The sequence below is a fragment of the Tyto alba genome, unplaced genomic scaffold (assembly GCF_018691265.1).
Source record: "Tyto alba isolate M040663 unplaced genomic scaffold, T.alba_DEE_v4.0 Super-Scaffold_16, whole genome shotgun sequence".
Taxonomy (NCBI): Eukaryota; Metazoa; Chordata; class Aves; order Strigiformes; family Tytonidae; genus Tyto; species Tyto alba.
The window spans coordinates 2,978,834-3,001,594 of record NW_024881278.1 but is presented as its reverse complement, the minus strand read 5'-3'; the positions used below and the strand labels follow the sequence as shown (position 1 = coordinate 3,001,594).

Here is a 22,761-nt window from a genome sequence, read left to right as displayed (position 1 = left end):
TTATTTAAGAAAGTGAGCCTGACTCTGCCCTTAATTTTACATGCAGACAGTTCTGACTGAAGAAAAATATTTACTTATTTGTCTTTTTTTTTTTTTTTTTTTTTTTTTTTAATAAAACCAGGAAATACACATGGGTCTTTTCATCTCAGAAGACTCAATCTGGTAGTTGGGGCACCCCTGTGGACTGTGGGATGCTGCCACACAGCACAAGGATTTTAACTAGATTTTCAGGTGAATGTCTAAATCAGTAGAATATCCACTTCACTCAAGCGGGTCTCTCCTATCTTCTTTCATTCCCATTTAAAAATAGGCAAATAGGGCTTATTTTACTGTATTTATTATCACTGCAGGAAACAAGTCCAAAGTTAAGTCCCCAATATATGTTAAAAGAACTGTTAAATTTGCCTTGTAGTCTCTTACGACTAGCCCTTACATTATGAATAATTCAAGGCTGCTCCTGCTGCAGAGGACAGTACTCCATCACAGGTGGTTTGTCCAGCATACACTGTGCTTTGCAGTTGTATTTTTTAATGTGTGTTTTGCATGCTTATAACAACTTAGTGCATTGATTTACTCCGAGAAATGCGACCATTTAGATATCAGGAACCTAAACCATCTTAAATACTTGCCATTACAGAATAGCTAACGAGTCTGGAATACATTTACTATGAAGTAAGTTCCCTAGGCAACTTCACCTGTAAATCTTTTGTATTGTGACTTCTATCATCTGACTCTGTGAGCTATAGAAAAGATGGCATTCAGTATGGGTGGGCAGAAGAACAGGGACATCTTGAGAATTCACGAATAGGACATGCACATCATTCAGATTTCTTTCCTTGCTGTCACAAAATAAATGTTTGTATCTTAAGATCAGCCCTCCTGCTCTGTCCCTGAAAAGGATAAAAGTGACCTCCACGATCTCATGATTCTTATGACTATAGCAGAGCCTGAAAATCTCTTGCTAAAGCATGACTCAGGGCCTCAGAAACAGTCTATATAAACACTTTCGTATCTCATCCTGCCATTTCAGTATTTTCAGCATGGCTTTTAGGTACTGGTATTAGTCAAAACTAGCTCAAGCAAGGCTCAGCCCTAGACATACTCCTTCGCAGATCTGAAATCTTGATTGAGCACTTGCTTGTTTTGTCCCCTTATTTTCTTTTGAGCCAGATTTTTAAACAGTTGCTCCGAATATGTACGTGCCTAAAGAAACACACATTTAGGCATAATTGAAAAGTAGTCCTAACAGTGCCTGTTAAAACTGGAAATCCAGATGCAGCCTGACCCAGAAAAATCCTTAGACTGCTGATTTTTAGAAGCTAAAAGAACAGGCCAGAGTTCTTGCTGTTCTTCCCTCAGCACTTGAAGGCCTCTGTAGAGAATAAAGATAATTGTATCTCATCTGAGAGTGTGCTTACTTTGTCTCATCAGTCATACCTTTTGAGGACATGGACCATCTTTTTGGTCTGTACCTTGTTTTGTGCCTTCTATATACAGTGTCAAGGAACAGACCAAATACTCAACATGATGGTGGGGAAATGACACTTTTCTACACTCCTAGGACAAAGAAGAGACAGAAGACTCCTTGACATCCCTAAGATCTGGCCCAAGTTTTGAGTACTACCCTTTCTAAAAAATGGAATAAAATCAGATTTACAGTTTTTCTTGCCATACAAGTCACTGTGATCTCCCTCATTTAAAAAAGGAAGCAAAATAATAATAATAAAAAAGATTAACACATCAAACAATTAGAATAAAAACAAACACACTGGATTTTGAAAAGGCCAGAATCTCCTCGACTCCAGCTCTTGTAAGCTAATCTGAGTGCACAGCACTATGACAACATCCTCCTGGCACACTGTTTAAGGCTAAAAGAAACCAGTAAGTGTTTGTGTGAGCTCTGGAAATGCAGTAGTTCCTGTGCCTACTTTCTGGCTGAAGCTGAGAATCTCCTTGGAAGACACCGTCCACACAACATCTCCAGGTTCTCCATCAAGGTCTATACACAGAGCACAGCCTGCCATACTCTGATGATAACTAGAACTACACAGACCTACAACTACCTTCTATTCATCACACGAAGGATCTTCTCTTGAGATAATTTCTTCAACTTGGTTTATTATCAACCCATCCCTGAGGATTCTTCCAGGAAGAGGCTGAAGCACAGCGTTTCTACTCCTGGATGTCTCCTTATGGCAAAAAGTTCATGTCTAAGTGACCTGCCCACAACCAAGATAAACATCACATTCAGCTGGTCTTCTACTGATAGCCAGATCCCCGGGTAAGATCAATCATTCTTCCTAACTGTGACACCTATAAAGAGTATGTCTGTGTAGGAATTCAGACCAATTCTTGATTAAACATTACTGAATGCAGGTGACATGCATATTGGACATCGTTTGCCCATCTTTAACAAACAAAGTTCAAGCTTATATATACAATGCACTGATTTTTTTGTTCAGGTATTCTTTCCACTAAACGCACAGTAAAGATCATAGTGTACTTGCCACACAAACTCTTCTGTGTTTTTATTACCTGGAAATATCAATCTAATCCTCTATTCAGGGAGCCTTTCTGCACAATTATGATAAAATTGAGTGTTTTCTTTCCCCCCTGTACAGAAATAATCTTTTAGCCTGTGGCTCCAAATCCACTCGCTCCTCCGCATTTCTTGGCTGGTTTTAATATTGTATTTATTACAGCTATGGAATTGATTTTGTGCCTTACAATTACTGCTGGGTTTGTCACTCACTATGCCTAGTCATCATTTAGGCTGGCAAATATTCTTTATCTGGAGCTATAAATACATATAAGTAAGAAAGTCTTGCAATTCTAGCAACAGCAAGCCAGTGATGAACTGAAGGCAAAACTCACGGTAAACCAGGCAGCCCTGCCACATGGCCCCATAGCAGAACAAAGGAATATATGATTTCCAAAGCAGATCTGCACATTTATTTTGAATCCTTTAACATCACCTACTTGGCAATTTGAAACAACTGCTATGTATGACCAAAGCATCGTGGCAAACAAACATATTTCCCAATAATACCAATAGTTCTTCTAAGGCTGGTAGGTATATTTAACAGAGGTTAATATTAACTCGTTAAAAAGGTAACTATCTGCAACATCTTTCACTATGCAAAGCTTCAGGCAAAATGTCTGTCAGCAAAATGTAAACACCTCTGCTTTATCTCACAGGTGGAACTACTCCTAGCAAAGTTCGATGAAATGTTAAGCCTTGGGTTTTTTTTTTTTCTTTTGCTCAGTTCACATAGACACCTCTCTTGGAGACCAGGCATTTCATACTCAACAATTTTGTCCCCAGAATTTCCAGAGACACTTTAAAGAACTGTCAAGAACCACTCAAGGAATTCCACTCCACAGCCCTCCACCCCTTCTGAAAATAATGTCTAATGCCCCAAAGTAATTCCCTTACAATTATTTACCATTTTAAAAAAGTTCAGGCCTTTTCAATAACTTAATGGTGTTGTAGATATAAAAGAGGAAACACAAATGGGAAGACAACTGAATTTTTTCCTCTTTCTCAAAACCTAGCAACAAAATTCAGATTGTGCACTTACTGGAGCAGAGGATGTATGGGCTTGCAAAGCTTTTAAAACAGCAGAACTTTTAATATTACTACGATCCAAATCTCAGAAGAGAAACTAATAATTGAGGATCGAACTTACCGATAAACAAATAATTTACACTTTTGTGCAGTGCCAAAGATATCTACAATTCCTAAGCTTTTGTCTTCTGTAACAACACAGGCTCATTAAGTCTAATTTTCTTAAAACAGAATGATGTGAGGCTATACTGTTATTTTCATTAAAAAAACAGAACACCACACCATTGCTCTTTTCCTGGAAAGTACATTTTGATATTGTAAAATTTTTCTTTTCTTCCCCCAGTGTAAGAACAACACCATCTTCCTTCCCCTACAGGCACTAGGATTCTGACTGATAGACTACTAGGTGACTTTATGCCCCTAAGTAAGAGTTTTAAACTCCTAAAGATAACATATAAGAAAGTAGTGTCTTGCTTTCTACTCTAGTGTCTTTAGAACCAGTAGGCTTTAGATCCCTATCAGTGTGCAAAACCAAAAAATACCAACTAAAACCACATTCTCAAAATTACACTGAGTACTCACAGCATCTACTATGGAGTTTGTAGATGCTTATGATTCTCTTTGTGATGCAGGGAACTAATTTTTCCACGTTGCCATGAGATTTTTGGCCTATATTTTGCAGCACGCACTACATATAAAGTCGTACAAGATGGGCTTACTTAAATTAGCACTACTTCAAAAAACCTAAAGACTTCAGTTCTGGGCTCCTATACATACAAATTTATTATAAATTTAGAAATTATGATCAAACTGTGAACACTGAAATGAACTGCTCATTCAAACTATTTGATGCAGTTTGCTCAAAATGTTAACTTCATCTTGAATTTAAGAACCATAATGCAATCTTAAAGCGATTGCTTAGAAAAATTCAGCCATGCAACTGTTCATTTGTCTCAATAAATAACCCCACTGTCTTAAACATAAGTCATGCATTAGATAAAGGTATGTGGTGCTGCTCGTTGCCCACTTCTCTTCATAAATTGGTTCCACCCCATACCAACATACACAGAACCAAGTGGAGACACTCCAGAAACAGTGTTTCTCTAGTATATGAAACAGCAATCCACTGTCAACCTCAAATTCTGTAATGTATTGCATCTATTCCTTAACATACACTATATTAAACACAAGCAATAATGTCATGAATGAGTTATTCTTGTACTGGAGCAAATTCTTCTCTGGCCCACATAGAGAAAGACTGGAGTGACATCTGCTGTTTCACGTTTAGTTTTAGGAACAAGATTTTTCATTTTGCAGCCATTTTGATTAAACAGATGCAATAGATCTTCTTAACACCTAAAACGAGGAAGCATGTACGCTCATGCTCCTCTCAGAATGCTGCTATTCTGTTGAACGCTGATATAAAGAAGTCCTTGAAGAGATTTCACATTCACAAAGACATCAAGTGCGTACAGCTTTTCTTACTTGATACTATAATATTTCAGTACTCAAAGGAGGATTTTACACAGCAATTTTCATTATTAAAAATCTAAACTAATTTAGCTGGTGCTTTGATTTGAAGATGAATACTTTATTTGGAAAGGACAGCACAATACAAATAAAAAAGCAGAACACTAAATTATTCAATGCAGGGCTCAAGTATTCCACTTCCTTAGCATTTTGTATTATATTCTTCTAATTACCAACGCATAAAAACCAGTTTATTTCAAAAGGTAAGAGACAGCAGGGACATCTTCAACTGTCTTAGCTACTGCCGGATTCATCATGTTTCAGCTGAGAGCAACTTTCAATTAGAAATGTTCCCAGCTGGGGAACATTAATACATTTGAGTGGCCAGACCAAACACTTCAGTGCCTGTGCATAACACTGAAAAAGTGTAATTTATGGACAAATTCATGTTTACAAGTAAAGCATCAACACAGGACACTTCAAGACCTGATTCAGCAAAGACGTCTGGGACAAACTCAAAGCATGGAAGTCAGTGCAATGCTGATCACAGAATGACATGGCACTTAAGCGATGCAGAGACAATTTCAGGAGACACTTTCTGGGATCGTGATTTTTCAATACCCAAAAAGAACTCAGGTACAAATTAAAAATCTAATTTTCCTTTTCTCATCTCTGCTGGCTGACCCCAACAAAGAAGAAAAACAGGAGGCCAGGGTTAAGGTACGTAAAGCCAAGTAGATAATTTGTCCTACCATTGGTAGTTACACAAGAAATATTTGCTTGCATGCTTAACAAAGCAGCAATGGAAAGCAAAAAAAGAGAAAAAAAAAGGCTAGCAGAGATAGACAGCCACGCCATACCCTTGCCATTCAGTAGACACTGTGCCAATGCAAAATAAATACAGAAAAACTCACTTTTTGGAGTCATCTTGTGGATTGCAACTTTCATGTGATGAAAGAGATGCTATGGGTTGATCCTCTGTGTATATCACATACACACTCACACCCTCAGACCGTACTTAAGGAGGTTTTTACGGGCACAGATAGGTGGTCTTCCCATCTGAACTGTATCCAGGGAGCCCCACACAAAGCTGCTCTTGGGCCATTCTCCTTCTCAAAGATAGCGGGAAGCCATCTCAGCCTTCCTGGAAAGTGCCCATTTCAGGAAGCTCCTCAGTCCTTAAGCACATCTTTGAACCCTTATTTCTCCACAGGTAGGTCCCAGTGATCTGCCTCTTAGGGGAGCATGGCCTGCTCTCACACCTGCCCTAGATAACAGCCATCAGCAACCACACCTTTACACCATCCTCATCCAACAGAAGTTGGGGTTTCCCTCTGCCCCTGCCTGTTTCTTGAGATCAGCCCTTTCAGCTGGTTGATTGTCAGGAGTGGCATGTGTTCCTCCTGAAACACTCGCCACACAAACAAAACCTCTTTTTCCCAGCATCTCCTCCAGGATTAGGCCTTGCTAACATCTCTAGAGCCTTTCCTTGGCTCTTTCCCCCCACCATGTTTCTTTAAAATCTGCGATTTTTTCCACATCCTCTAACAATGATTCAAAGAGTGCTCACAAAATGGTGTTCTGTGAGGTACTTGTGAGGCATCAGCAGGAGGGGCTGGGCAGCCTCTGTGGGGAGAGCTGCACCACAGAGCCCAGCCCCTCAACATAAACAGATATAAGAAAGGGCAAAATGCCACTCATCAGCAAGGAATGAGGAGGCAAAGTGTGAGATACACAGGAGGAAGAGGTTTATCTCGACCCAGGAAGTTTTTTAGACTGTTTTCTCCCTCTGCTCTGTTGTGGCAGGGAGCGAGCAAGCGGCTGGGTAGGCACCTAGCAGCCAGCCCCAGACAACCCACAGGTTCACCTGCAAAAGTGCACTCAGAATCCAATCAAATGTATCAGAAACTAAGACAAACCTAAGCCAGAGCTTAGGGCCTGCTGGCACATGAACAAGGAGCCGTAATTGATCATGCAATAATTTTACTTCTGCCTCTTAGTCACAAAGCCTTTCAAGAACTGGAACTACCTATCCCAGTCTCTATAATTCCCTGAAAATTGCTGAGTTGCCACCCTCAAGTACACCATCCATCAGGAGAGGATCCTGCACAGCTCCCCCTCCCACCCCCCCAAGTGATAACTCAGTCTTTCCAAATCATCAGTACGGTCTAGGGAACTAACTTTTCCCCCCAACCTCCTTTTTTTTTCTTTTACCTAATACTCACAGGTGTAACAGATCAGTCTAACAACATCATAAGCTTTAATGGAGAAGATACTAGTGATGGCTTTTGAAGATTAAAGAGAGGTGATTTAGCTTCTACACTTGTAAAAAGACCTAATAGATTATAAAAAGAAAATTATTGATAAGGAATAGCTGTTGATGTTGTGGTATGCTGCCACAGACATTTAGCAGACAACATGTAATAGTGTTATAATAATAAGCAGCTACTATCTAATGTGTATTTGATATGTACCTGAAGACAGCTGATGTCAAGACAGAAAATAGCAAACACCAGTAACCAGTTTGCAGAAGCCAGACAGTACGCAGCTGTGGCCTTCAAGGCACATGATGAAAGCTTGAATAGAAGGTTTTCATGTACAAGCTGAATTGAAAGTTCAAGTTTATAAAGATGTTTGCAGTAAGGTATGAGAATAGAATCCTACAGGATATATGTTTACAATACATTTATATATGTTTAATGTCAATCTAGGTCAAGAATAATGGGAGTCGGCACAGTTAAAGATACAAAGGGCCCAGCCCAATCCTGGAACCTATTCTGCAATTAACTTTATCGGTGTCTGCACTAATGACATGGTGGCTCTATGTACATATGCTGTGACTACACTTCTGCTTCTAGTATAAAGAATAAATCTGTATATACTGTGCATGACATTTACACAGTGCAATGTTTATAGACAAAAAATGAAGGTATTTTTTAACTGGGAAATTAAGATCACTGTGTTACTGACGAGAAAGTTATGAGTACTGTGCAACTTGTCTCTGCTGACAAGCAGGTAGAAATAACTCATATTACTAGATAAAAGCTACTAAAATTCTTGAAATAAGCATCGTAACATGACTAGCAACTGAATTCTAAAAACTGTCTGCACGGATAAGCATGCTGGAGGCAGTCTCTTTGCAATAAAACCAGAGTGTTTCTGCATCTTCCGAACAGTAGTAAATCCAAATCCAGTTAAAGTTCTTCCTATGACATTGACTGACTCATGGATATTGGTTTTTCTCAGATAAAAGGGTGTAGTACTTACATGACTCAGTTCACATGGCACTGCTGAAAGTGTGACAAATACTACATTTTGCTGCTTAGCACAGCAAAATAACAGCATAAGTAAAAACAAACAGTTTGGTTTTGGGATAAAGTGAATTGTTTTGTACATGCTCTTCTGTGCTTGCAATATTCCAGGCAGTATTTTTCTTACAAGCTTTGATAACAATACTCTCTTCCCTTACCAGGAGATTTAACACTGTAACAGATGTTTAGTCTAAAAATGCCCAAACACTTAAGAAAACAAAACAAAAAAACCAACCAACCGACCAAAAAAAAAAAAATCAGTGTTATACTACCAACACAGTAAAGTTAAGTTTCCCAAACTCGTGAGTTTGTTTCTACCTTGTCTTAAAGGATTGGCAACATACGAATATCTGGTCTGAAACACATGCAGAGCACAGACTCTGAAGACATACATGATAGCGTAGGGATTGCTGAGGTGTCTGACAATGCTCAACTTGAAGTTCAACCATTCCTGCAGAGGGCTTTAAGGTCACATTTCTCTGTGGGTGTGTACTGAAGATGTAAGGCAATAAATCAGGTTAGTAATTATGCTGTTGCCAAAATTTCAGAGAAGAAGAAAATGCATCCAGGTTCAGTATACAAGGGAGAACAGAGGAGTTTTACCATCAGGCTAATTTATAGAATCTACATAAATCCCGTGCAAAGTTCCCTTAATGAAATGACTAATATTTTAGCAAGGATCTGAGTTTGGCTTGAATTATCCATTTCTTTGCTCCTGTGCAACAATTAGTTCTTCACTTTCCCTCTGGATCTCACTTAACTCTTCACCCACAAATCTCCATGCCTTAAGAAGAGTTATCTTTATTCCCATTTTATAGATAATAGACAGAAAAAGACTTCTGGAGTGACTCTACAAATTCACAAATCAGTGGCAGAATCAGTGAAAAGCAGGCATTCTGTTTTCTTTGACAACGCCAAAACAATAATATTTAAGAATATGCCTACTTGAAATAGGACACGATAATAGAAACACTGAAGATCTCTAAATTAATCAGCATTTTCAGGTCTTCTTCACTTTGAAGTTTTAAATACCAACCGTGACCTGAAATACCAAATGAGAACTGAAATACTGAACTGAGGAACAACTATATTAAACTGGCATTCTACTTAAATATGCTGACCTGAGTGATTGTATCATCAGCACTTTTTTTCTCCTGCTAGGCCTGGAGCACCAATGCAGCTGAGAAAACGGGAGATAAATGTTCCTACTTCTTGTGCACGACCAGTAGGGTTATTAAAATTTAAATTAATAGCCTCTGAGCAATCTGTCAACAGACATGACTGAGGTCATAATCAAAAAACACTTGTCTCTTAATAGTACTTGTGTAATACTAATTTTTCCCACTGAACAAACTTTAATTCTAAGGGGAGCAGAAATAAAGCCATAATGGATTCTCAGAGGACTTAAAACTGGGGATATTTCCTTTTGCCAATTTCAAGACACACTGGGGGGAACCCACCATTTTTGCACCTAAGTTTTACCAGGAAGCATGGGAGTTCAGCAAAGTTATTATGTTGCTCTTGGATTAAGAGTCAAAATTCTGTTTACTTGCATTTTAAACAGTATCCAAAGTTGTATTCCTCCTATGATACCCACACTAACCACTAAGACTTCAGGAAGACTGTAGCACAACTGAGAACTGAACCTGAACTGCCCATAAGCAGCAGTGCCAGCTGCTTATTTATGCTTTTCAGTCACACTGGGAAACAAAAATTCATTGTTATTAAAACTTTCTAGATATGAAACAACCTTTGGTTCAGGTTTTTTTACCTACTCACCAAAAATTAAATTTAATTTCTTCACAATTTTCTAATGTGTGATTTTTCTTAAAACTTGAGAGGGGTGGGGGTGGAGAATAGAATTACAGCTAACAACAGTTTTTAATAGGGGCTTCAGATACCTTCAGATACCAAGACAAAAGAACACTAGCAACCACATCTACTTAAATATTGTTTTAATTTTCACTTCACAGCTGTAATCACTAAACTCAACATTTTTGTGCTGCATAACAAGCTGCTATTATAGGAAGTAAAATACTCTAATTCAACACTGAGTTAGAGACTCATAATTAGATGAAGTGTTACCAAGATTCTTCTGTGCCTTAAGATATACACCATCATTTGGCTTCATTATTCCTGATGTTTTCATATGGTTCATGTTATATGGGAGGATCAAGATATGAAAGTAGCCTTTTTAATAACCAACTTTGAACATATTCCATCTCAACCCTTGTAACATTCTTCCACAAATTCCCAAAGGATGCCTTATAGCACTGAAGCAATCATTTCAGGTCATAAAAAGATAAAGAACTTTAAATAACTTTTCACTTTTTCCAGTGAGAAAATGATTATTTATGGTCTTAAAATGAAAAGGACTTTGTACAAAAGGTCTGGAAAGATCTGTCTTTAATTACATATTTCAAAACCAAGTTATGCAAAACAATTCTACTTCTTATGTTCAGTAAATATATTAAAAACTTAAGAGACCAGGAAACAAATAAGAGACTAGTCTACAACTCGGATGTTTTCTGGAAAAGCACGTCATGAACAATTTGTCCCTTGTGGCTGAAAACAAAAAGGGAGAAAAGGGAAAAAGAAAATGAGTTTAAGCAAGAAACTGTAACACCCCTTTTGATCTTGCACGCAAGCTGAAAATGAGAAAAAGTTTCGATCATTCAGTCTACAGCCTTATTTAAAGATCAAAACAAGACTGAGCAGCTTAAAGCCTTACTTCATTAAAAGAAGAGAAGCTATGCACAGTCAAAGAGTTAATTGAATGTTAACTGGGACTTTCTTTCCTGCAACTTTGCTGAAATGATAGAAATATTATTTATAAACTGTCCTGTATTCCACAGAGGACAATCAAGGTCCACCTTACAAAAGTTTTTTCCACACAGTCTGCCATTTCTTTTCAATTATTTATGACCTACCTGCTAACTGAAGATCTGCAGGTTGATTTTTAATAACCTGCTAAATAAACTACATAGATGAACTAAAATCTTCTGGCCATTTAGAAACAGAAACTGCATATAGTATATGGTGACAATATCTTTGAACAAAATTTGAAAACGAGTGGCTCAAGGTATTTGCTAAACTAAATAAATTGCATAAATTCTAATCCATAACATATGTTTTCTCAGCAAGTGAATCCATTTTACCCATTCCTCTGACGATGCAACAGAGCTTACGAACATCCAAAACCTTGCTTAATGCAGAGGAAATATCAAAGTGTCATTCACTCTTGAATACGCTATTTTGAATACTCATAAATCATATGTTACTATGATTCATTGTATATTTGGCTAATCATTTAACAGTTCCTAACAGTGTTAAATGTTTGAAAATGCTTGAGGACACAGCAGATTAACAATCAGAAGAATACTTAATGACCGTTTGATTTAAAATTTGTCTGTTGTTCATATTCTAACCATTTAAAGTATTTTAACACGTTATACACTCTGCTTTCAATTAACTATCTTGCTGTGCAACACAGTTCACATAAGATCAGAGTTAATTTTGATCTTCAATTACATACGAGAGATCCAAAATCAGATTGGCTGTCTCCAGAGCCACTTGTAGGCCACTACACTTCGCAGCAAAACAGTCCAATGTCAGAAAGTCAGCAACCTTTCCTGAGGGCTCTTTAGGGCAGCCCTGTGCAACAGGTGAGCCAAACTGGCCTCGCAGAAGCTTCCAGTTGAGATTCCCAGTGTTGTCATTAATCCCACAGCCACATTTTGAAACTAAATCTGACCAATTAGAGACAGAGGGAAAACCTGATGGAACAAACCAACAGTGTCCATAAACCATGTCTGTAAGAATTTCTCCACCATCATGATTCAGACAGCAAGCTACAGACTCCAGGGAACGGCAAAACCCATCAGCAACCAATTGGTATTGTGTCTGAGAACAATCTATATCCTTAAAACTGCTGGTGAACAGACTACAACTCTAAAAAACAAAACCAGGAAAACAGAAAGTTAGAACGCTGGTTTATAGAAATAATTTTAATCAAGTGTATTTTGTAGTGTTGTTTTTTTTTTTTTAAACAGATGGTACAGTCCTAACTAAAAAAATTGTTCATGTGATTATTCCACAGTAAGAACGAATTCCAGACAAGTCAAAGCTGAGTTCTGTGCAATTATCTTACAATACAAAAATTCTACACATTTTTAACACTTAAAAACAAGCACTTACTATAATATATACCTAAAAGAAAGAATAACAAGTACAAATACAGTATTAACAAGTCCGAAGGATGCAATTAGCACCGAGTGCTTCAGACAAGCCCCTTTTTTTTATATTAGTAGACCGCAAAAATGCAACATTGATCTAGACAAGTGTTTTACCCGTGGCAGTGATTCTACATAAATTCTTGTTTCCTAAGTATATTAAGCAGCTTTAGAAAACCTTGTGTCTTACATACCTTGTGTCTTATGTATGAAGCCAGGTGAGTTTCTGTACAGCCACCTCCTAATAATGCCAAAGGTTCCTTGATCGTTAACTGTAACACATGTTCTGCAGTTTCACAGGCACGCTGAAAACCATATGAATTTGTCATTAGACATACTATGATTAACAGTATTTGCCCCCACTGTAAAAACTACCAGAGTAAAATCTTCAGTAGTTTCTGGTACAGACTTCATAAACTTGAATTACATCTGGATATAAAGCTGCTGAGCGATTTCCAAAACCACGTTCACTTAAATTGTCTTTATTTTTCCACACTCAGTATGGAAAAGTAGAAATAAAAAAAGATGTATTTTATTCTTTCTTTTTGCAAAAGAGGGTTGTCTATAAAAAGTCAATCAGTATCAACATAATTTCTAGAGCAACTGTTCAATGCAAAACTATGCTTGACTACCACTGCAGGTATTGATGCTGGCCTATTGCTGGGGAATTTTTTCTTTATGCTCTCAAAGCATGTAATGAGAATGAAAATGTTTATCCAGCACTGGCCTCAAGAACAGGTGCAAAAATGCTTCTGTCTCTAACTTCCTTCTCATATTAAAATAGAGGCACTAAATGAACATGAGCACTTCAAGGATTTTAAATTCTGGAAACAAGGGCATTTCTGAATTGCTTTCTTGAAATTGTGCATCTACACTCTAACTAAAATCCATCTATGTACTGAAAACCACTTTTCTAAACTCACTGTATCTATAGCCTCATGACTTTGTTTTTCCACTAGAAACGTAACTTTTCCAGAAAGATTTCAAGAAAATTTGCCTACCTTCAATTCATCCCATGATGTTTCATTTCTGTTACAGAGTATCAAGCTGCAGACAACTGCTTCACTAGGAATTAGATGCACAAAATGTTTTGAAGCAAAACTCTCAACACACACATCCTTCAAACTGCCATAACAACTAGGAGGCAACAAATGTATGGAAGCTATAGGCTCTGAACCTGTTCAATTAAGAAAAGCAGAGAACAGCACATCATCAGAACAGCTATCTGTTGCATTTCATAAAGCGTGAACTTTTTTTTCCTCTTAGCTTTAAGTTATATACATTCTTCAATACCTAACATTTTAATCTACACAGGAAATCACAAACAGAAACCAACATGTTTTCAAAGTGCAAGACTTAGTGATAGTTTAAGATAAAAAAGTAATGGCTTTATTCTCATTAGAGTTTGAAAATAAGCTACATTTGCAAACAGTAAATATAATTGGATATTCCTCATGCAGCAATCGGTAATCATATGTGCATTATGTCATCATTAGAGCCTGCAAAAGGCCAATCTCGCCTTAAAAAATGGTTTTCAGATGAGACAAGAAAAACTCTGGCTCAGCTGCTAAGGTAGGATACAGACAGAAATAAGAGAATCCTTACTCTGCAATGACATCAACCTAGATTGGTTTTCATGACCAGATGGACATTAAGCACAATTGTTTAGTACAGAAAACTCGCTTGTTACCTGTCATCCGCCTCAGGGGTTCCATCAGAGAGAGCCCAGCTCTGTCCACAGCAATGACATGGTTCTCTTTCAGATACTGTTTCAAGGACGGATGGATAACTTTCTGGCACACTACAAGGCCGACCTCATCATTAACCAGCTGCTTTCCGACATTAAGCAACTGATTCAGCTCTGACCTTTCTAGGGAAATTCCATGATGGACTGCTAGAGTTCCTTCTTCAGGGCTGAAGCAGTCTCCTGACATGGACACACAGAAAAGCGCTATCTTGATCATGTTTGAACAGGTTCTTTTGAGAGGAAGTGGTTTTGCCAATTGAATTTCTGGTGTTTCTATCAGTAGTCCAGGAAGAACTGCAGAATCCGCAACTCTTCTACCTTTCACAGGTACTATTATACACTTTCCTAAAACAGCATCAGTCTCAACATGGCATGGAACAGTAAACATAAAAGCCTTTAAAATCAGCACGGCAAGATGATCAACTTCTGGTTTATTAAGCATGCAAGCAGGTTTACTTGTTAATACGCTACGTACCAAACAAAGGAGAGTGTCAACACTGCTAAAATCCACAGACACTCGGCAACCACAGGCCTCAGATTTGAGGTAGTCCAAACACAAACTCAGAAGATGCTTGCTTATTTTAATGACAGTGCAAGAGGCAACGTTTAAGCTTTTAAAGTTCTCAATCAAACTACAGCAAAGAATGGCAGTAAACAAGCCACAGTCACTGAAGCGGGATGTATGATTCTGTACAGAGGCCGTCAAAACACTTAACACAGGATGACTGACAGAAAGGCGACCGAGAATAGCTGAAGACTGTGAAGTTGTACAAACATAGCCTCCCACACCATTGTGGAGCTGTTTGAGTCTACCAGCAGGACCATAGCAAGATTTTAATATTTCACTCAGCAGAGACAGTGACTGACTAAGTGTATCTTTAGTTAAAGGTTCGCTAATAAACAATGGAGGCTTTTTAGCTTCAAGACGAGACATTTTCAAAGATTTTAATTCTGGCCAACAAAACAGATTTAATTTTTACTTGGACCTGTAATTTATATCGCTTTTAAAATTTCAAGTAGTACATTTAAGTTCTTTGTAACTAAGGACTTATTTTAAATGTGAAACAATACATACAGTACAATAACAACACTCCAGTGACTGCTCATGATCTCTCTCAAAATGAGGCTTAAATGCTATTGTGAAATCGATACATAATGGCAGCAGTAAGACATTTCATTCCTGCTGATCTTTTTTAGCTTCCAAATGTGATCGAACAGATTTTTTTGCAACAAAGTTTACAAGCATGCTTCCAAAATGGACACCTATAAGTGACAGTCCTGCCACAAGGAGAAAGTTCTTTCTACTCCAGCTAGCTTTCCTCATCTCTTCCTCTGGCAACACCCTCAGATGAAAAGCTTCAAAGATAGGTACACCTACAATAAAAAAACAGAAAAGTATTAGGATAATCTTATGACAGTATTTCATAGCTTGAACTGCTATTTTATTTTTCACAAAAAAAACACACATAAGGACAAACACTGAATCACAGAATCACTTAGGTTGGAAATGACCTTTAAGATCAAGTCCAACCATAAACCTCCACGTCCCTAAGCACCACATCTACACATCTTTTAAATACCTCCAGGGATGGTGACTCAACCACATCCCTGGGCAGCCTGTTCGAGTCCTTCACAACCCTTTGGGTTAAGATTATTTTTCCCAATATCCAATCTAAATCTCCCCTGGTGCAACTTGAGGCCATTTCCTCTTGTCCTATGGCTTGTTACTTGGGAAAAAACGACCAACACCCACATCGCTAAAACCTCATTTTGGGTAGTTGTAGAGAGAGAGGATGTCTCCCTTCAGCCACCCCTCACAAGACTTGTGCTCCAGACCCTTCATGAGCTTCGTTGACCTTCTCTGGACACGCTCCAGCACCTCAATGTCTTTCCTGTAGTGAGGAGCACAAAACTGAACACACTACTCGAGGTGCGGCCTCACCAGTGCCGAGTACAGGGGGACGATCGCTTCCCTAGTCCTGCTGGCCACACTGTTGCTGATACAAGCCTGGATGCTGTTGGCCTTCTTGGCCACCTGGGCACCCTGCCAGCTCACGCTGTCTGCTGTTGATCAACATCCCCAGTTCCTTTTCTACCAAGCAGCTTCCCAGCCACCCTTCCCAAGCCTGTAGCGCTGCATGAGGCTGTTGTGACCCAAGTGCAGGACTCAACACTCAGCACTGTTGAGCCTCATACAAGTGGTCTATATACGCTGTAATGCTTTTTGAATTGAGAAAACCTAATAATACGATATCTACCGCAAGCATATAGTACACAAATCATACATGTTTGTTAATAACCTCAATTCTGACCTACAGTTTATATACCATTTTACTTGTACGTCTATAAGTAACAGGCCACTATAAACTGCACTGAATTGCATTAGTGTCAAAACTACAGTGGTGTTAACCTGCTTTTACTCAAGAACAAAGGAAATGAACTACTGATCACTGCTTGCCAGGCAACCATTTTAGAAACAAAAGCTTTTAATGTTCAAAAAACTTTAAGAAATCTCTGCCTCTGAAAGAAGGGTTACTTACTTCAAGATGCCTAACAAAGAATTCACTTTTTTTTTTTCTTCAGTTCTTACACATTTCAAAACTTAAATGGATATTTATTTACATTTCCAGGTAATATCTATAGTATTTAGACTTCTCTCATACTTAATTTTGTTTGCGTTCTATTCTAATTACCATCTCTACTAACACCAGAGTATGTTACTACGTAAAGTCAATTATTTCTGAGGCGTTTTGAACCTGAAATGACACTGTTGAACATGTAGTAGGTCACAAGGGTCTGACTGTTGCCTTGAAGTTACTGCAGTTTGCTTTTAAATATCTTTAAGACTTATAACAGCATCACTTAATTGATCCTATCGCATGGGATTTAGCAGTAGTTTTTACGACGATGCATTTTTTGGATCCATGTAACTACCAGATTATCTCAGTTGCAAAAAATAATAGAACTCTGGAAGACTAAAGTTAGAGCAGCAAGACTGCATTTGTTAGGAAATTCTAATTTTATTGACTCATCTCCTGCCTCTAAGATACCGATACAACTAATTAGGCAACTTACCCAAAATACATAGCACATATGCTATTTTTCTTTATTTTTGGGATCACTTTGCATCACATATGTCACAATCCCAGGTTCTGGAACAAAGTCCTCTGTCTTCACTTGGAAAATAGGACTGGACTTGATGTAAAACCAGCCCCAGTGCACCAGCCCAAGGCTAGTTCCCATAACAATCAGAACTTTGTAGTCCTTCCAGATGGTTTTAAGATTCATTGCAAACTGGCATCTACCTAGGTAAAGATAATTTATTATTTTAAACATATTCTAGAAATCCTTTTTTTTTTACTCTATAATAACAGCACAGAACAGATGAACCTGAATGTTAATATCTTTAATTACAGTGCAGCAGATGATTAAAACACAAAATAACACAAGAAAATCTTACTTGTGAACTTCAAAAAAAAGCTATAAAAATAACCTCAATTCAGACATCTTGAAATGTTAATTGCTGCATTTGCTTCAAGCTTTGGCATGCTGAATCTTAAAGCTGTCTTAGTTTATGTTTAGCTAATTACCATTTTACTGCTTCAGATGGTAAATATTTGAAGTCTAAACCAAAGCCGTTTAAAAATACATCATCTCTTTCCCCTCCTATAGTTAATAAAATTCAATGACTGAGCTCCTAACAGAGTATAGAACTTTTAACTTGCAGAGCAAACAAGCTGCAACGGTTCTGACATTGCTGCACATTGCTCAGAGTAGCAGCCACGCCTGACTACCTTAGCCCTTGATCTTCAGAGACTATTAACAGTATCAGGACAAACGCAACAAATCCATCCTTGTTTAAGAACAACATGTAAAAAGTCTACTTTTTACAGGATTTCATTAAGGAGTACCTACTATTAGAAAAAAAAGGTACGCATACTCAGGTTATATATCAAAATAACTTGTTGGTTTAAACAAAGGTACAACTCAGTGTTCCTACACTCGCCCAGCTTCATCCCCCTGACAGGGCTAACGCGTGCGACCAAAGCCCCCGCCATCACGCTGTGGAGATTCCGCCGCCTCACAGCGCTTTGCTCGTGAGGGGACTGCAGGAACCCCACCGCCCTCGGTCACGCCACGACACGTCCCCAGCCGATCCCCCCCCCACACACACCCCCCACCCGGCGTCCCAGCGCCCTCGCAGGGCGAACGCCTGAAGGGACAACGGCTCCCCTCGGGGCAGACGCTACTAAAAAAAAAAAGCGGTGAGGCGGGGGGGAACCGGGCGGAGGAAGGAAAACGGCCCACCCGAGACTCCCCGCACAAGAGGAGGCGGGAAGGGGGCGAGAAAGGCGCTGCCCACCCAGGCTCACCTCAGCGCGCGGCGCCCCAGGCCGCGCCCCCGCCCCTTTAAGCCCCCAGCGGCAGGAAGCGGCGGCGCCGCGCGCCGGAAGTGCGGCTCGCGCCTCCGCCCGCCCCTGGCCGAAGCCCCGCGTCACGTGGCCGCGAGTTGCGCTCGCCCTTTCTCGCGGGGTGAGCCCGGGTCCCCGGCGTGCGGCTGCGCCGGCGGCCATTTTGGGTTCGGGCAGGTAGGGCGGGTGGGCGGCTACAGCCGGCGGCCATTTTGGATAGGGGAGAAGAAGCTCGCGCTCGGCAGCCATCTTGCTTGGGGGCAGCGGAGCCGTTACAGCCGTTGGAGGCAGGCGCGGCGCGGGGAGGAGGTACGGCGGGCGACCTTCTGCCGGGAGGCTCTTGGGCGGGAGCGGCTGTACCTCAGTCTTCGGTTTATGCTTTCTTTCCTAGGTACATGTGTGAGGTGATGTTCTGGGGGAGTTGCTGTTGCTGCTGCGGTGGTGCCAGTCGTTTCCCTCAGGCGCCGCCCCTCGCGTCAGCACCCCCTCCCGGCCCGGCGAGCTGCGAGCCTCTAAAGTACCGGCCAGGCTTGAAAACATGGGTGTCTCTCTAATTTTAATTCCTTGTTTAACTCCTGTTGTAGTCACTCCGCGTTAGTGCTACGTGCGCCTTCCTGCAGCCGGACAGCGCTACCCTGACCAAAACAAGTTCAAACTTTGTTGCCTGACCTCAATTTTTTCCTTAGTGTTTCTATTCTGCATTTTTTCTTTTTATTCACTCTTTCCCCCTGCTCCTGCAGTCGCTGTCATGAATATGTATTACATTCATGTGTTAACGGAAGGGTTTATTTTTAATTTTATGCATAGTTGCAGATTTTACAACTGTACCTAAAAAATAATTTTTTAATGCTTATGCTGCATGGAGAAAGGAAAATAACATTTTTTTTTAGGCTTTGTAGAACAGCTGAATCTAGTGTTTGTTGCCTTCAGCTCTTCTGCAAAACTTATTTAAAGAAAAACAGGGCTTTCAGCAAGGCAAAAAGGTAGTGGCCAGCACCTGTCTATAATAAACACTCTGATGTTCCTCAGAATCTCTTATTCCTTTAGTTCTATGCAGTTGAGTGGTGAATGGGTAACATTTTTGAAGGTGAATTGTTGAACTTTAAAGGTGAATTGGCAGTTCATGAATTAAAGAGTGTAGATAACGGTGAGCTAAAAATACACTGATTTTGTTGGAAGGATAGTTTCCAAAGGTTGAGTGGAGAAACTGGCAACAGTGGGCATAAAAATCTGTAACTGCAAAATGTGAAGACTCTGGTACGTCTTTTCAGAACTAAAAATACTTCACTAAATATGTGAGTAGCTGAATATTACACTGCTTATCCCAAACTTAAGCTCTACTGTCAGAAACTGATGGGTGCTGGGTCTGGGCTGGACAGTATTTGACTTGGACACCTAAGGACTGAAAAGTTCAGAAAAATTACCTTTTATGTTGTGATAGTTAACTTTGAACTACAAAAATATTAACTTGCTCTAATAATTCATTAATTAGCATTTGTGGTTTTGTTTCTGCCTTTTTCAGGTGCCCACCTCTCCACACACATGCGAAAGGCACCCAGAGATGTCCCGTGTGTGAGTAGTTTGCAGCTGTTGTATTAGAAGCCGCTGTATCTTCAAGCGGGCATGCGTGGCAGGAGTTTTCAGATCATCATTCCTGCTGAGTTCAAATTCCCTCGCCACAGGAAACTACTTCTTTGCTAAGGTAAGATGTTCTTCATCAGCTGGCAGAAAACATTCTAGCTTGCTCTCTGGGAGTCCATGTTTCCTGGCTTCTCCTGAGTGGCTACTGTTCCCCTTAATGTCAAATTTAGGAAAGAAAGATGTTCTGCCACACTATTTTTGAAGCATGCCTCGCTCTAGCTACGGGGAACCAATGCGTTTAGATCATGTTTTCTTGTATAAACTATCAGAAATTTAGATGTTGAAATACTACAAATACCATATCAAGACTTCTCAAAGGACTTTTTCTGCCTTATTTGCTTATCTTCACATTTCTTTATGTACAGTTTTCTTTAGTGGTTTTCATTAGGTTGCAACAGATAGGATATTCCATTAATAATAATCTTGTTACCAAATAGTAGCAATTGAATAGATTTGTGGTTTTTTTCAACACAAAAAAAGGCAAAGTATTTTGGGACTTGCTGGCATTTTTTTTCTTATACAAGTGGTGGGTGTTCCTCATTTTTTGATGTCTTAGTATTGGGTATTTTTTCATCTGTGAGAGTTCAGTGGCGTTCCTGATGGTTCACATATTAGGTGTATTCGTTTTGGTTTTCTAGGGATTTACTTACATGTGTTCTGTCTGCTCTATTTCCTTTGTCTTATCTATATGGTCAATGCGAAGGATGGGGTAGTTGGCAAACTCCTGAAGTTTGCTTCAATGAAGAGCAAATTGAACCAAAGGTAACTTCTCTTGTGCATCTTTTTTTTTTTTTTTATCTGTTTTCTTTTTTTGTTTTTTCTATTTTGTAAATTGAATTTGGAGAGAATTTCTGCCTGCCAGCAGTCCTTCTCACATCAGTAGTAGCAGTCTTGTTGGAACAGCCCTGTTCTGGATGGCAAATTGTTACAAAAAGGAAGTCGGTGGGCTGGGTTAAGTTCAGTTTATTCATTCACATGCATTGTTCTCAGGCAGGACTTGAGCATTTGGAGAAGACATGATGCTTTGGCATGTCTTGTTGCAACTCCTCTTCATATTACTGCTACTGTAAGGATTAATGATAAAACACTAGCAGTCCAGATATTCTTCAGATCACAGGCCTGTGGCACCAGTGTGAATTGTATGCCATATGCAGCTCAAAAATGATGTATAATCTAGGTAAACTGTATTCCTGGAAGCATGAGGCAAAGTACCTTGTGTTCTACCATATCCCAAGGTACAGGTAATTTCGTGTAAATGTTAGGTTTGTTCAGTATTGTTATTGCTTTTGTAGGAGCTCTTAGCTGATGGTTTGTTCCATAGCAAATTATATTTGTAATTTCAGTCTTCCTAACTTCAGGTTATGATTCAAACTGCTTGAGGAGAGACTATAGCATTTAACATTCTCCTACATTTTGCTGTTTCTTTCCTACTGTTTTTGCTTTTTTAAAAATTATTATTATATGGAGGAGGAGGTAGGGTTCATTAGTAAAGCTCTAGATACTAGCCTTTCATTAATTTTAAAGACACAGTCCTGAAATGCTGTGGAGACCTTTTTTTTTTTTAAAGAGAATGTGAGTGGTATGTGCCCAAGTTTTGTGGTGTTTTGAAAGGGCTGTGATATATCTTCTTACTTGCTTTTTATTTTTGCATAATGGGATGGGTTGTCCTTCCTTGGAGTTCTTGAACACAAAGAATACAAATCTTGTACACCATTATAAGGAACTGAGAAACACAGTTGGTTTTCCCTCGGTGGCTGCCATTTCTCTTTAGTATTTCTAGTTCTTGCAGCTGCTGTCTCAAGAATTTCTGAGTTTTTTCTTACTGTTATTCTACTATGTTTATTTCTATAGAATAGCATTTTACTACCTGACTGAATTGAAATATGATGTCCTAAGTGGACCAGATCACTGTTTCTTACATTCTATTTCTTGAAATTCCTATCAGTAAAGTTGACAGAATTTCCTCTGATAAGATAGAAGAGTTTCTAGGGCTGTTTTGTGCAAGTGAGAATGATAGCTGTGTGGCACAAGGCATGGTATTCCAGCTTCTGTCTGCATGACTGTTACTTGAAAATTCAGTTTGCTCTGTGTAACTTTCTGCTTACTATTACTGTGCAGCTGATAAAAGCTCTAACATTGAGCTTTTTCAGAACATAGTTGAAACATTTTATTGACTATATTAAAGTTTATTTTCAGTAGTTACTTGCAGTATGGTTCTCAGTTCAAACTCATTTTAACTTGCTTACAGTAACAACCATTTTACTTCTCAGTGTTTACAATCCCTTTACTATTTCTGTCCTTACTGCTTGGATATTTATATATTATGTCAAAAGAATCATTTAAGTAATTGAGAGTTTCCCGTGAGCCAGCAAATGGAGTT

The 22,761-nt window shown here is 39.1% G+C and overlaps 2 protein-coding genes across 8 annotated transcripts in view; one reads left to right on the top strand and one right to left on the bottom strand.

Annotated features, from left to right (window-relative positions):
- Positions 1-10,287: 10,287 nt before the first annotated feature.
- On the bottom strand, positions 10,288-15,286 carry LOC104359536 (MKKS centrosomal shuttling protein). Its single transcript, XM_032989220.2, has 4 exons — positions 14,272-15,286; positions 13,583-13,758; positions 12,776-12,886; positions 10,288-12,300 (listed from the first exon to the last, which is right to left on the bottom strand). The coding sequence occupies exons 1-4, from the start codon at positions 15,260-15,262 to the stop codon at positions 11,860-11,862; spliced, it is 1,719 nt and encodes a 572-aa protein (XP_032845111.2). The 5' UTR covers positions 15,263-15,286; the 3' UTR covers positions 10,288-11,859.
- A 3,649-nt stretch (positions 15,287-18,935) lies between these two features.
- The window catches only part of LOC104359678 (SLX4 interacting protein), a 78,872-nt gene continuing 75,046 nt past the window's right edge, over positions 18,936-22,761 (top strand). For 2 of the 7 annotated variants that reach the window (XM_032989230.2, XM_032989223.2), the window contains exons 1-2: positions 18,937-19,049; positions 20,263-20,442. The gene's annotated coding sequence lies outside the window, so the exon portion shown is untranslated. The other 5 variants (XM_032989227.2, XM_032989228.2, XM_032989225.2 and 2 more) reach the window with 5 other exon arrangements.